Below are 14,969 nucleotides of genomic sequence, written 5' to 3' on the forward strand. Positions count from 1 at the left end.
TTTATTTCTCTTATTTCTGGATCCAGTTAAGACCCTGGGAAACAGCAATGCAGGTCCCATGAGAAGGCAGATGTGGCTCAGGACAGCAGCCCCTTAGCACAGGGAGATCCAGACACTTAAGCAACCACAAACTCCAGGACAGAAATATAAACGCACCCATTCACTCACTCTTATTAACGGAATAGTCAAGCTTTGAAAAATGCAATTGATTAACATATTCATTGTTCTCTTATGCTTTTGCCTCCAATTTCACTTTCTTTAGGAATCAAAGATATTGAATACTTCACAGACAAATGCTCCTGAGAAACTGTAATTGTAAAATGTATTGGTTCCAAAAGTTACAGAGTTGATTTTTTTACTATTTTAAGGGAGCAAGAAAAATGCTAAGAAAGCAAATCTATGAACCAGTTTTATTTTATTTGCATCTGACATGATTATACACATTCATGTGTCTAACAAGATCTGCACTGTTACATTAAAAATACAGTACAATAACATTCAACATGAGGTACTTCATATTCATATATTTTCCTTCATAAATAATGCGGTAAGCTGCTAAAGTCAGGCACACCGACGCACAGTTGGCTTCAGGGCCCTGAATTAGCTGAGCTTATTTAAACGCCTTAAAAAAAAAAAGACAGTTCAGTGCAATAATTATGTAGAAATTAGACCATCTACTTAAATTACTACCTTAAGATAGGACTAAAGAATGCTGCGTTAGAACTGCTAGCCTAGTTACCCTTATCCCCAGTATGAACAATGATGAAGACTGCCATGTATGCTGGGCAATGCATCTACAGCGTTTTCTACTTAATAAAGTTGTGTTTATACACTAGAGCTGTCAGCCCTGTCAGAACAATGGTTTCTATTCTTACAAACTACAAAGTTCAAAATTACCAAAGAAAACCAAAGCAAGCGCATTATCTTTCATTTTGCTGAAAATGCAGATAGGAGAATAGGTTCAGAACATAACATTTCTTATTTTAGGTACGGCTTTTCATTCTTCTCCACAGTTCTTGGCGTAGGCCAATGACAACGTGGATGTATCTTTTTGGAAACATAGTAATAATAAAAAGTTAAGTTCTTCCATCCTCAGAGAACTGCACTTGCCTTATCCACATGGAGGGCAGCTAAATCACAGTTAAGAGGTGGGGATAGACGCTGTCCCTTTAAGGCTATCACACCCAGCCCAACTATCTGACAGGACCCAATCAGTGCTAAACAAAGTTCCTTCTCTGGCTTAAAACTAAGTGCCTTCCAGTCACTTTGTGCATACCATACCAATTTGTATGGTAGCTATGAGTTACTGAACTGTTTTACCATAATTGTAAAACAAAAACCTTTATAGAAGTAATTTTAATTGATGATGTACCTTTACTAATGTATATCATGAATGCTTTGCCAAAACTACAACCTGTCATCCCCTTTATGAGGAGGCAGTTGAGAGGAAAGTTTGGAAAGCAACCCTAGGAATATTCATCTAGCCATCAATAAGAGCTTTTGGTCACCTATGTCCACAGATGTAAGTAATGGCAAAAGATTAACACATTTCCCATGATCCAGTGCTCTCCTCCCCCAGGGAAGCTGGCTGAAGGCCGCAAGCCCATCTCTGCAGGGACAGAAGAGGCCCAGATGCACAGTGAGGAGGCGGTCACTCCTCCCAGGAGGGCGGGGCACTCCTGAAACCCACCAGTGCAAGGCAGGGAGGAGGCAGCTCCTGAGCTGGCAAGCACATACTGTGCAGGCTCACACACCCCAGGACTAGCCCCTGCTCAGGGTAAGCCAACTTCGGCTCACAGAGCAGGAGAAGGAGGCGGCCAGAGACCACACTCTGGGTGGCGGGAGCCATCTCAGGATCACAATGAGCAGAAATGCTGCCCAGAAACACATGGATATTTCAGTTTCAAGTGACCGCACTGGACACCACCAGGGTCACAGGCACTAAGCCGACACGAGCCATCATGGAAGGAGAAGCTGTCTGTGAGCAATTCCCTCTCTGCTAATGATACCATGGACAAATAAGAGTGCATGAGATGCTGATGAGGTGAGTACTCAGTATAACCCAGTGTCACTCCGAACCGTTTTTCAAGAACCCTGCAGGCATATATTGGCACTTTAAGATGGCCAGAGGCCATGTTCTAGCAGTCCAGAAGCTTGTTCATAATCAACAAATAAGATCGTCTATGGTCGAAGATCAGATAAAGAACGTTTCCATTTAAAAGAAAAAGCATATAAAGTATTTTATCACACTGACAAGTAGTGTTACAAAACCGCTACTCCATACCTCTAAAGAACTGTTTGGTCCTCTTTTAACAGGGGAGGGAAGAAGGAGAAACGGGAGTCCTTTGCAGTAAGACTTAAGAACAAGCCAATAGTGTGTGGGTGTGGGGGACGGGGGACGCAAAACTACCAGGCAAGAATGGCTTTTCCAAATTGCGGATGCTTCTCACCGGCAAACTGACTATTTGCTGTACAGGGCAGTTGGGGGCTCCCCCTTTACCCCGTACTGCAGAGCAGGTCTGCAATCTCTTTCTAACTTCACCATCTGAAGGAAGTGTCTGCATTCCAGTGTCCTCTAACCTGAAAGATGTGAGAAGTAGCAGAAGTCATGGCCAAGACAACCATCCAATTCCTCACACCAACAGTGTGAACTGTTCAGTGTGTAACACATATGAACTTAAGATACGAAGAATCTAAAAGCAGAGCCCAGAAGCAACAAATGTAAAAGAACAGAGTCAAACATGAGTGCTGGCCCACTGTTTACTCCCTAAAATTTACTTGTTCCAAAGCAAATATTCTTTCAAATTTGTACACTGAGGTTTACCTGTTTTGCTTGTTTGTTCTGTTTTATTTATTTTTTGAAAGGAAGGGGTTCTGTTTAAAAAATTACTGATGATACTACTTTAGAATACATATTTCCATTCACTGAAGGAAATTCAAGTTGATCCAAAATCTTCTTCAGAGGTACAGAAGTGAGAGGCTGGTGGGCACTTGGAAAAGCACATGGTCTCCTAGGCATACAGACGCAACTCTAAAACCACAAAGCCTGAGTAAGAACTTGGCTCCTCTAAGCATATCATTAAAAGCGGAATGTTGCATTTTAGCCTGTACATAATTAAAAGGTTCAAAGACATCAGAAACTGCCTACTGCTTCATTCATTACAAATTACCTGTGCTGACCACATATCTGCAGATGAGCTAAGCGTCAGGCAAGGAGGGCCCGTGCGGGCCTCTCATGCTGCGATGGAAAGGAAGGATCAGGCATAGAATATGAGTTCGGGGATCTGCCCTCCCTGTACACCAGTGCCATTGGTGCTGTCCGAGGAGCACTGGAACTGGACAGTCACCTTGCCACACTGCACTTCCGTCATGCCTTCCTGTCCGAAGTAGCTGAGTTCGTTGCCATCCAGCACCACGCTGGCTGTGTAGAAGGTGTCTGGTTCAATCTGCACCGGATATTCGAACCAGACAGGGAAGGTATTGCTGGATCCGTCCGAGAAGTACTTGCTCAAGTTCTGGCCCAGGACAACACCCTGCCGTTTGAGCTCAATCTTGGCACTGTACTCCGCAGAGCCACAGCTCGAGCCATACAGCCCGAAGCCTGCGATGAACACCCTCTTGTCAACTGCAAACTGGATGCTGTCACAGCGACCCCGGTAGCGCCACTGGTTGCTCCGGTAGGCACAAGACTGGAAGCGATGACAACGCTGGGGGACCAGGCCCTTGCGGGCTTTACTCACAAACTGCAGCTCTGGTTTTTTGGACGCAGTGTACCAGAGGAAGATGTCGTTGGTCTCATTGAGAGTCAACACCCCAGACTGGGCAGCACCATTGGCAAAGTCATCCAGAGCCATCGTGGGGATGCGAATCAAGTACAGGGCTTTTCCTAGGACCTTGCGCTTGTTTTCAATGCTCAAGGCCAGATCTTGCCGCTGGCATTCTACTTCAGCCCAGTTCAGGGCTGCCTCGAAAACCACGATTTCTTTGGCATTCAGCGTTTCCCTGCGGAGGATACTTTCCAGCGTCTGGAAGTCGATGTCACAGAAGCCCTCGGACTTGAGTGCTAACTCGGCTTGGGCGTCAATCACCTCCCAGCACCGCTGTGTCAGGTCGGGCTCCTCAAACAGGCAGCTCTGAGAGAGGAGCACGCAGGCGTTCTTGGCACTCAGGCTGGTCTCCAGGAAATTAACACAGGCTCTGGCAAGGTGAGGAACGATGTACTTTTTGGCAGCATACAGTGTGGCCAGCACTGTGTCCGCAGCCAAGTCGATTTCATCACAATAGATGTATCTGGAAGAAAGCGTCCAACACATAAGCGGATTTCCACAAAACAAGCGTGTGCAGCAAGGAGGGAAGTCACTGCTTTCAAACCCGTCCAACAGTATAATTTCCTGTGACAGTTACTACAAACACGTTAACGCAGCATCTGAAATACACTCACGAGGTATCAATATTTCGGCTCAGCAGTAAGCTTATATAATTAAAGGGATTAACTGTGTGTTACCATTCAGCCTCTATCTTACAGACAAACTCAGTACATTTTCAACAAAATAGGAGATACTGCAATTATTTAAAAGATGACTGTAATCAGAGATAAGATTATGAAAACGAGGCAAAATTCTACTCCACTGTCTTAAGTGAAAGCACTGACATTCCCAACCCCACAATTCAAATGTATTATTTCTTTATGCGTGTGCATGTACGGGTACTTGTGCATGGGGATATGCCCAGAGGCCAAAAGAGGCCCCGAGCGACCTGCAGCTCCAGGTCCTCAACTCTGGCATCTGCAGGGCTGCACTTTCACCCTCCCAGCCCCACCAACATCTAAAGCAGATACATGCAGTTTTATTCCGTTTTCTGCATCCAATGAAAACAAATGCCTTCTGACACTATAAGGTCAAAAATCACATTTTAATGATTTGGGGCTTGTCTAAAACATAAAATAAAACCTGATACTAAATATTTCTGAAGTGGTTCTATACTCAATAAATTGCCACACTCAAATTTCAATACCACCTTTTCAGTTAACGCCACAGATCTTTGAGCTCCAAACTTGCAAGCTCGTGTCTCACAGCACAGCCCCCTTCCAGAACTGAAGTGTACATTTCACATGCACGTATTGAAAGACAAGGCAGAGGGCAGAAATGAGCATTAATTCTGACCCCAGCTACTTGGGGGATGGCGGCAATTTCTCAAAACTGTGTGCACAGGCGGGGACCACGTGCTATCTTATACCACAGGATGAAAGAATAGTCAGGAGAACTCCAGCCGTGAGCAACACTGGGAAATGTACCCCTTCAAGATTTCAGCCTAAATCATGAGTACTTCATCTGATTTTTTAATATTTGTTTTACTTCATGTTTGTAAAACACACCTAACTTCAAAAAAATACAAGAATAGCTTTTGAAAAAGAAAACACACACACACACACACACACACACACACACACCACACAAACATGCACACACGCATGTGCACACACAGCCAAAAGTTCCCACAGTCACACACACTTGCTTCCAGGAAGCTCTTCTCTACTAGGCTGAGCTGGTTACACCGGCAGGACCACTGGACAGCACAGCTGCAGTACCGCTGTGCTTTGCCCACAGGCCAAGACCCAGAGGGCATGCCGAACACGGCCGGACCTGTGGCGGCACGGGAACTCAAGGGGGACGGCGCTCCCATCAAGGGACAGCTGCCCGCCACGGATGCAGAAGGGCGACACCTCAGTCACACGGTCTCAACCTCAGCACCCAGGAAGGCAAATGGAGCCCAGTGCAGTTCTACGGCAGGCCCACTGCACTGACGCTGCAATTTAAAACACTGTACTAATATGCTCTAGGCGACACATGAACAGAAGATATCTGGCAAAGAGCCAATCAAATGACTTTCTGCATCCTCACTCATGTTTCCTGACTGTGCATGTGTTTAGGATATAACACCCGACTTCACATCAGGGAGGCCACAAAGAGGCCTAGGGCTCCCCTCTGCTCCACGACAGAGGACACCGTCACATGCAGAGCTAACCTCACATGCAGGGATGAAGGGATGGATGCGAGAGGTTCCCAGGTGACTGACTGCCTCCAGTGGACTCTGAGGGTCAAGAAGGGATGAGGCAGTCACTGCCTCACACGCTCACTTGCTTTCATCTCCCTACTTCCCACTGCGTACGGTCTGGTTCAATCAGATTTCAAAGCCATAACAGGAACAGCAATTAGATTCTTACAAACCCTAGAACTGACTATATTTTTCAGTAAGCAATAAATGATTGTCTAAAATAACTGTCAGAATATTATCAAACTTGTTGACCCACTGGGCAATTTTTCTTCAAAAACATTATTTTTGTTTTTAAATTCATGCTAGTAACTGAAATCCCCTGAGCAGCAGATAACCTTAAACTCAAACATGACTGTGTTGAAAATAGAGATAATAAAAGCCTTATAAATACGAATTACAGTGACTGGGCTTAAGTGTACGGTAGACTATTCTACTGTCTAGCCTAGACACTGGGAAAGATGATTCTTGATTAACATACAGTAGGCTACAAACGGCCCATAAGATATGAAACTTTTTATGTAAATATGTAACTAGCCTAATCCTTTTTTTATACTTCTTTATTACTAAGTGAAGATTCCTCGCATAAATCTGCAGGTGACTGTGGAAGACCCCTTTACCACCAGCATGTGCAAGCTTATGTGTAGAATATGTGTGGGCAAAGATCGGCAAATAAGTTCCTCATCGGCGCCACAGGGCAACTGAGAAGACACACATCTTCCTGGCGTCCCTAGCTTAGGAAGGGTCATGATTCCTCCAACGGTGAAGGAGAGCTGTATTTCTCTGAAGCCTTCTCAGAGCACACTGCTTTCGTGGGGAGAGGATGCCTATTAAATAATGTGCATGCCGGAAAGCTCCTTTTCTTTTAAAATGTCGTTAAGAACAGCTCACTGCATTAAGCTCTTTGCCCCGAGGCTCTGGGCTAAGACAGGGCTCTGAACGCCTGCAACAGAGCACATGATGCCCTAGGAAATACAGAGAGCAGCTTCCTCCAGAACTATTCACAGGCGAGCAGCACCCTCTCTCTTTAGAATCTTTTATCTTACACACATCTGAAGGCGGCAGAGCAGGGACACAGCACAAGCAAACTCTCCCCCCACACAGATAATGCTCACTTCAGCATGGCGAGGAAAGCGGCAGGTTCCACGTCTGGGATTCGGATTTCGTCCTTGTCCTCAGCAAGTTCTCCATAAAACATTGCGTGGAACACTGAGCTCCCAACAGCTAAGACGTACTGTGAAGAAAGGGAAATCTCATTCCAGGTACTAAGCTGAAGCATTTTCAGCAAGTCAACTCCCCCCCACCTCCCCCCAACAGCTAGCAAGTTGGGGTTAGGGAAACTTAAAGTCCCTAACCTGCTTCTTTAAAACAGCCAGAGTATGGTGTATCATGAAGGGGGATCATAAGATTTTCACACAAGACGGGTTCTCTATCAATACCTGAAAGCTTTGACATTAATGTACACCACCCCAACCCCTACTGAGAAATAAATAAAACCAAAGCTTGTTTATCTGATGTCTATAGGAACAGTAAACAGAGGACTTTCCAACCCTGTTACAACAATTCCTACCACTGGAGAGTGAACAGAGCTTGTTTCTGGGTGACATATAGACAGCCGTGTATAGGGAAATAAAGACACAATTAAGCGTGGCCAAGCCCTTGGAAAGGGTCTGCTTTCTCTGTAATCGGGTGAAACACGACTGTCTGCTCCAGGCACGCTGCCCACCCCGCGCTCCATGCTGAGAGGGTTCCTCTGTGAAAAATCTCAGGACGAGACCGGTCATGCAGCTGTTGCTTACTTTGTGTCCTGGCAACCGCTGAGTCCCACCTGGTGGCCCAACCACAAAATGCACATCTGCCATCAAGTCATTATTGAACATCACCGCATTTCTACAAACGAGAGGCAGTTCATTAATTCACAGCAGCCTGCATTCTTAACCTTCCTCTCCGCAGCATGCAAAACCTCCTCCAGCTAAGCAACAATACTTCAGGGACTTCACAGCAAAACAGGAAATAAAGGTTCCAAATGCACAACTGTCTGAAATCACTGCAGACACATGGGAAGCAACTAAAGTTTTAAAAGTTGTCTGAACTTTCACATGGCTCAGGACAAATGAAGGGTTTTTCTCTTCTGTGCTCCCCAGACTCAGCCCTGCCGCTTAAATGTCACAGCTTGCAGAAATGTTTTTATCTAAGAGGTAAACAGCTGTACTGTTTTGCAAGAGACACAAGACAGGTTTTCCATTACTACTAAAGCTTCTGGAGAAAGAGGAATCAGAGATTCTCGATAAAATACATGACAGGTCGTGCAAAAGCAAAGACTTTAATACTGGCAAACTTTGAAAGTAAACACGCTGGCCACCATGGGCGCTTACCTTTCTCTGATGGTAGGATAAAGACCCTGCCAGTTGGGGGCCGGGATGAGGTTGTTGTTACAGAGATTGTGCTGGTGCTGCTGCTGGACAGTGGTGCTGCTGGAGTTGGCTGGCTTCTTACGGGGGAATATATCAGCAGCCATCTTCTTCTTCTTTTTAGTCTTCAAGGTAATTATTTCATAACAAACTGGGGGCAACTTGCTGCTGCCGCTGCTGCTGCCGCCGCTGCCGCTGCTGCTTGATTTCTTTGAACCTTTCTTGGACCTGTTCTTTACCGTCTCTGGAAGCATCAAGAAGAAGGTGAGACATTTCATGTTCTTTTCTTTATCATCTACCATGAGTACAGATGTCTCTCCTTAGAGCTAGATGTTCCAAATTTGCTCAAACATCAAGGCAAAGAGGCTAGCCGGAGCTAAGATGTTAACAGAAACCAACGAGCTGGTATTTCCCTGCTCTTCCCAGCCAGGCAAGGTGACCTTTTCACTATGCTGAAGAGAAACTGGCTTTAAGTTTTATCCAGGACCGGATCTGTGAAGCACATTCCCATCATGATTCCTGTTTTCCTTACTTGCCCATAAAAACAGCCGTTTTCTGGATCACGGGGAAAGCCTATGCTGAGCAAAGGAGGCAGGCAGAGAGCTGAGGCGCTTTCCTTCTGGATTAGGTTAGCAAGATGTGCCGAGCTCAGAGCCTCTGTGCGGCCAGCGAAGTTGTGTGGTGAATGGATCCGGGAGAGAGGAGAGTAGGTATTACAGCCCTGCAGCCTAGTCAGACAGCCAGCGCTCCGAGCCAATAGCTGAAGCCACCAATCAGGATTGGACCAAGCCAAACAGTGACACCTATTGTAGCGTGCTCAGCTCTGATATTAAAGGAACAGCAGTTACATTTTCTTTTCTACTGTATATTTAAATAAGATAAACAGCAAATGAAAGACATCTGCAAACAGGAAGGGAGGGGTTTCTCTTTAGTACAGGAACATTTTCATTTCAACCAAAACAAGCAAAAGCCATTAACAAAGAATGGGAACACATATGTCTAATCTCTCTTTCTGGAAAAAAATTTTCCCACTAGCAGCGTTTACTTGCAACTATTTCAAACAGAATCTTCTAGTCTCTAAAGCCAAAGGAAATCAATGTACTAAAACTAAACCAAATACATTTAAGTACAGCTGGTGGGGGGAGCGTTCTTTTTTCAGACTCTCTGAATGCTTTGCTGAAGCCCTGTGTTCAGCTTGCCCTCCAATGTTTTCTAGCTCAGCAATGATCTTGGACATGAGTCCCAGGTCACAAAATGCTGTTATTACGATGCGCTTATACCAGCACATTTAGCTGTACTGAGGCATAAGGAAATTCTAGATAAGAAAATAGCATTCAAATGAGGCAAATCAGTGTTTAAACACTGAAATTCACTAAAAATAAGTCAAATTGGGCCCTGTTTATGATCTCAAGCTCCAACTCAACTCTTAGGACTAAATTTAATCTTGTCATACAAATTGTACATAAAATAATCCACAAGCTCTAAGACAGGACCAGTAGTAGGGCTACTTAAAATGACCAAAGTCTGCTATTACTGGCACAAGGGTCAAAGGTCTCCTTGCTTCAGATGGGAAGAAGGCTCCCCCAGCAGCGTCTAGTAGCACAGCATCTACTGCAGCTCCTAAGCAAGCTTACTGATTTGTAAGGATGGACTAGCGACAAGAGTGACTCTCACACCTATCCATGGGATCTCTCCAATTTGCTGAAAGCAAAAGCTCTTTGCTGCCCCTCAGTAAAGTACCCGTCGGGCACAGCCCTGTGTGCTGTGTAGCATTCACCTGCACACTGACTCCTTGGCAAGGGGAGGGCTCAACAAATGAGAAGCAGCTGTTGTTATAAGGACTAGTATTCCATACCAGGAGTCAGTCTCGAAATCCCAGCATCCTACTCACTAAGTCAAGCCAGAGAATATCTCTGGATTGTCATTATTAGTAAAACTATTTGCAAAGCCACTGCAAGCATGGTGGGTGTGTAAAGTGTGTAAGAGAGACACAGATAAGGTTACTGATCCCCATTTTAGATGGAACCTGAGTGCTCTTATTTGTTACAATTACTGTATTCTCAACTGCAGGGCTAAGACTCCACACAGCATCACCCTTGCAAATCACCTTCAGCTGTACTTTGAGCATAACATTAGAGATGTAATGACCTGCTGCAAAGTATCTAGAAGAGCTGGGGAGATGGCTTAGTGAGGAAGGCACTCGCTGCGCAAACACTGTGCATACCCAGCACATAAAAACAAAAAAACAAAAGGGAGAGGGAAGGGAGGGAGGGAGGGAGGGAGGGAGGGAGGGAGGGAGGGAGGGAAAAAGGAAAGCACAACAGCACATACCTGCAACTGTAGCTCTGGCAGTGGGTAAAGGGGTTAGACAGACCTTGCCAGACAGGTAGCTTAGCCAGTTGGTGAGCTACAGTTAAACGAATACTCTGTTTCAAAACCTAAGGCAAAGAACAGTGGAAATATTTGGTATCAACCTCTGCTGTACACACACACACACACACACACACACACACCTGCCTCTCCTGCTCTGGTGACAAGACAGGCCCCACACTGCTGCTAAACGTGCAGCCTCGGAGCCAGCAGCACTGTGTCCCAGGAGCCTTTAGGGATTTCAGAATCACAACAAAATTCATTTTGGCAAGTACTTTGCCACAGTGTGTATGTCACTGAGGTTTGAGAAAGGCATCCTCACAGATCCAGATTCAACACTTGCCAACATGGTACCTTCAATTCAAGTGAACGAACACGCAACTCAAGATAATCTAATCTAGTTTGAACCAAGAACTGAACCTCTTGTATCTTGTTCTCTTCTGAGTAATGGCTCCATTCTAGCATCCAGGTAGGCAGCCAGCCAAGTCAGAGAGCCTAAAGCGTATGGTTCTCTGGAAAAGCTCTAGTCCAAATGCTCAGAGGCCAACAGCAGGATTCAAAAATACCAAGCAGACTAAGCAGCCAACCCTTCAATAACCAACTTCCCAGTGCTGTCTCAGAAAGCTACAGTGCATATGGTCAACAACCATATGCAACCAAGAAACTCTACCGTTCTGGCTAAGCCACCCAACTGCATGGGACAAGGCTCTGAAACCATCTTTAAGGGACTTTCTCAGCTGAACAGTGAGGTTTGTTTGGAAGGGCATTTCTCCAAAGATGCCCAGTTCAGTTACAATCACATTTTATAGTCTGTCTAGGCACAAAGCATACACATCAGAAGATTTAAAAACACAAGGCTTAAGCTGGTCTTTTCTATTTTATTCTTCACGTTTTGGTGTTGCTCTTGACACAGTCAACTGTCTAATGAATGGTTTAAGAAACAGTGGATTATGATGTGATGTGGGTTACCTAGAGTTTAACACCCTAGGCTCTTTCCCATCAAGAACTCAGACTTGGGACTATGAGAAGCCTATCAAAAGGAAAGGAAAGTTAGACCCATGTACTTAACAGAGTACACACGAAATCCCTCAAACGCATCCAAACTGGCAGCCTGCAACGCTTCTTCTGAAAAGGCTAACAACAGCTTTCATCTGCCTTTCAGAGCAATACACAACTCAGAACACAGAAAACAGTGGCTCTCAACCCTCCTCACACTGCCCCTTTAACACAGTTCCTTGTGTTAGGGAGAGCCACACCATAAAACAATTTTCATTGCTACTTCATAGCTGATTTTGCTACTGCTGTGAACTGTAATGTAAGTGTCTGTGTTTTCCAATGGTCTTAGGTGAGTCCTGTGAAAGGGTCATTCCACTCTCAAACAGATCATGACCCACAGGTTGAGAACCACTACAATAAAATGTTACCAAAAAACAAACAAACAAACAAAAAACCCAAAATGTAACATTAACCTGAGTATGTTTGTTCTTCACCTTTGTTTCTACTTTGCTACATTAAATCCATCACGGCCCCCTTTACTTAACTATAAACAGACTCTCATCTACTGGCTCTCTGATCCAGACACAGCGCCTGCTGTTTGGAAGGATCATCTCAAAGCCTCCTCCCAACCAGCACTTTCTCACCTGCTCCCAGACTTCCTCGATTCTGGAATGTTCTGAGACACCATTCATCTATCTTACTGAGGTATCTAGGTCAAGAAGCCCTTCAGCCTTCAAAGAAAGCATTCTGAAACACACTGTAAAGACCTGCAGTGTACTGGGAGCTGGGCACACAGTGACGAGATCTCGGGCCCAAAGGTTAGCTAATAGCAGTGGGCTTCTATCGACTCTGTAATTGCCAGAAAGCTGAATCTCCATTATGTGTTTTCCTTGGCTTCTGAATTAATGAGAAAATTATCAACAGAGCCTCGGCTCACTTAAAGCACCCTTCCTCCACGGGAGGGCTCCCAGTTGGCTTGTCTGAGTCTGACTTATACTGGCAGTTTGGGAGAGGGACTCCAGAAGCCTGGAAAGCAGCAGTCTCACCAAGAGACCACCTGCATGCCAGAGGTGTCTGGAATTTGTAAGGAAGAGCCCACGCTAAAACGGTAGGGTAGAACATGGACTGAGAGGCAGGTGTGCAAGCCGTGCTGTTGGTCCCACTCAATCTGGTGTCTCACATCACACCAGCCACACCACACACAACCCTGTTTGTATTTCTAATCTGCTAAGAAAGGAAAACATAGATGCCGAGTTCACCAAGACAAAAGCCAGGAACATACTGGGTCCACACCCTTGCTGGGCAGTTCAGGAAAAAAAACGAACAGGATCTACAAAGTCCTCTAATGGGAAGGAACAGCCATGGGCAAGTTGCTGAAATCCAGGAGGCTCTCCAGGTAGGCCTAAGGTCAGAAAACCAGATCTTCCTGGTTAACATAGGATTCTGTGTCCCCAACATGTCAGCAGCACTTGCTGTAACTCTAGTCTCACTGTCTGGACTTGTCCATGGCTTATGACGGGACACCTAAAACCAAGGCAGTGTGGGAGACTGAAGGAGAGGCACTTCCAACACAGTGTCACAGGACGTAACATGAAAGCAGTTCAGCCTGATGAGTAGTGGCAGAATGCTGTTTGGGTTTTGCTTATTTTTCCTGTCAGTACCAAGAAAACGTTATGACTCTGATCTGGGACGTTAGAGAGATAAGTGACAAAATGCTGGCAGTCCCTAAAGATAGCAGCAGCTGCTGGAAAACATGCTACATGCTTTCTAAATTTGGAGATCAATGAAGAGCCAAGCCACAACATGTATAGTGAAAAAGGCAAGAGCTAGCAACAAGCAAGTTTAAGGTTGGGTACTTAGCATTCGAGGGCCTCATTTTCCTCATCTGCCAAATAGAATAATTACACACAGCTCAGCCCTCTCACGTTTACTATGAAGTCAAAATTATATGTTTGTGAAAGCACTTTGATAAATGTTGAAAATGGACTACAAAGGTAAGCTCTCGCTACGAGTAGCAATTGGACTCAAGCAGAAAACATCATTTATGATGAACTCAACCAAAACACAAGGCTCTGGCTTCCCACCCTTGCACCATCTTCAAGCCTCACAGCTGCTGACAGGATATCCCTCCAGGAGCGCTCTGGGCCCACCGGTGGGCCACACAAGTACCAAGTTACTCTGCAGCTTGCTTTGAATTTCAGTCTGGATAATCAAGATTCTCAACTACACCTTGAGCAGGGCCACAGCAATCTCAGAATCCTGCACTGTCATCCCTAAATCTATACCTGGAGCTAACCAGGCAGGCCACATGTCTGCTGGACTTCAAGCAATCAGGAGGCCAGTGTTGGCCAGTGCCTTACTGTAACTACAACAAAGCCAGAGGCTGTGAGCAGCTATCCAGCCACCTGACCGACAACAACGCTCACACCAGCCAATTCTACCCGAACGCTCTCGGTGAGCTACTCTGAACGCCAGCACCAAGGGTGATGGCACCTAATCTAAGCTTTAGGACAAGGCATACCACAGTTGTCTAGAAGACTGAGGCGGGCACGTGGTTCCTAAATCATCTCCTTTCCTAGAAAGAACTCCAGTTAACCTTGAAACTCTGGAAACATCCAAAGCCAGATTGCATTAACTCTCAGGAGGCAGAAACAATTAACGCTTTAAAAAATCCTATATAGCATTTAATATACCCAATGATTACACCTCTGTAACATACTGTATCTCTGAATGCACCTTGGTTAGAATACTAAACAACTCATTTAAATCTCAGATTATTCACTCATACCTTGAATGAAAAGTAGTGTTTAAGATTTATCAAGTGATACACTCCAGTTTTTTAAAAGAATATCGTCATATATTACTTTGTAAAGGTTAGGATATTTTGATAGAAAGGCAAACCATCACTAAATTTTATATACTCTCAATGATCTTACAGACAATTCCTCTCCAGGTTTCTAGGATTAAAAAAAAAAATCTACATATGGGCTAGAGAATGGCTCAGTGGCTAAGAGCACTTGCTTCTCTTGAAGAGGACTAGAATTTAGTTTCCAGTATACATTTTGACTGGCTTTAGAAAATGTGATGCCCTCTTCTGACACTTATGGGTACCTATAAAGACGTGTACACATACACATACAG

The 14,969-nt window shown here is 45.0% G+C and overlaps 1 protein-coding gene across 3 annotated transcripts in view; it reads right to left on the reverse strand.

Moving 5' to 3' along the window:
• Positions 1-398: 398 nt before the first annotated feature.
• Btbd3 (BTB domain containing 3) overlaps positions 399-14,969 on the reverse strand; it is a 28,457-nt gene continuing 13,886 nt past the window's right edge. Inside the window, exons 2-6 of one of the 3 annotated variants that reach the window (XM_060383195.1) lie at positions 10,794-10,900; positions 8,427-8,706; positions 7,851-7,941; positions 7,167-7,285; positions 399-4,290 (exon numbers count right to left, since the gene is read on the reverse strand). In XM_060383195.1, coding sequence (XP_060239178.1) covers positions 3,258-4,290; positions 7,167-7,285; positions 7,851-7,941; positions 8,427-8,569 — 1,386 coding nt within the window. In that variant the 5' untranslated portion in view covers positions 8,570-8,706; positions 10,794-10,900 and the 3' untranslated portion in view covers positions 399-3,257. Of the gene's footprint in view, positions 4,291-7,166; positions 7,286-7,850; positions 7,942-8,426; positions 9,247-10,793; positions 10,901-14,969 lie in introns of those variants that run through there. The other 2 variants (XM_021663854.2, XM_021663853.2) reach the window with 2 other exon arrangements.

This window comes from Meriones unguiculatus, chromosome 4 (assembly GCF_030254825.1).
Source record: "Meriones unguiculatus strain TT.TT164.6M chromosome 4, Bangor_MerUng_6.1, whole genome shotgun sequence".
NCBI lineage: Eukaryota > Metazoa > Chordata > Mammalia > Rodentia > Muridae > Meriones > Meriones unguiculatus.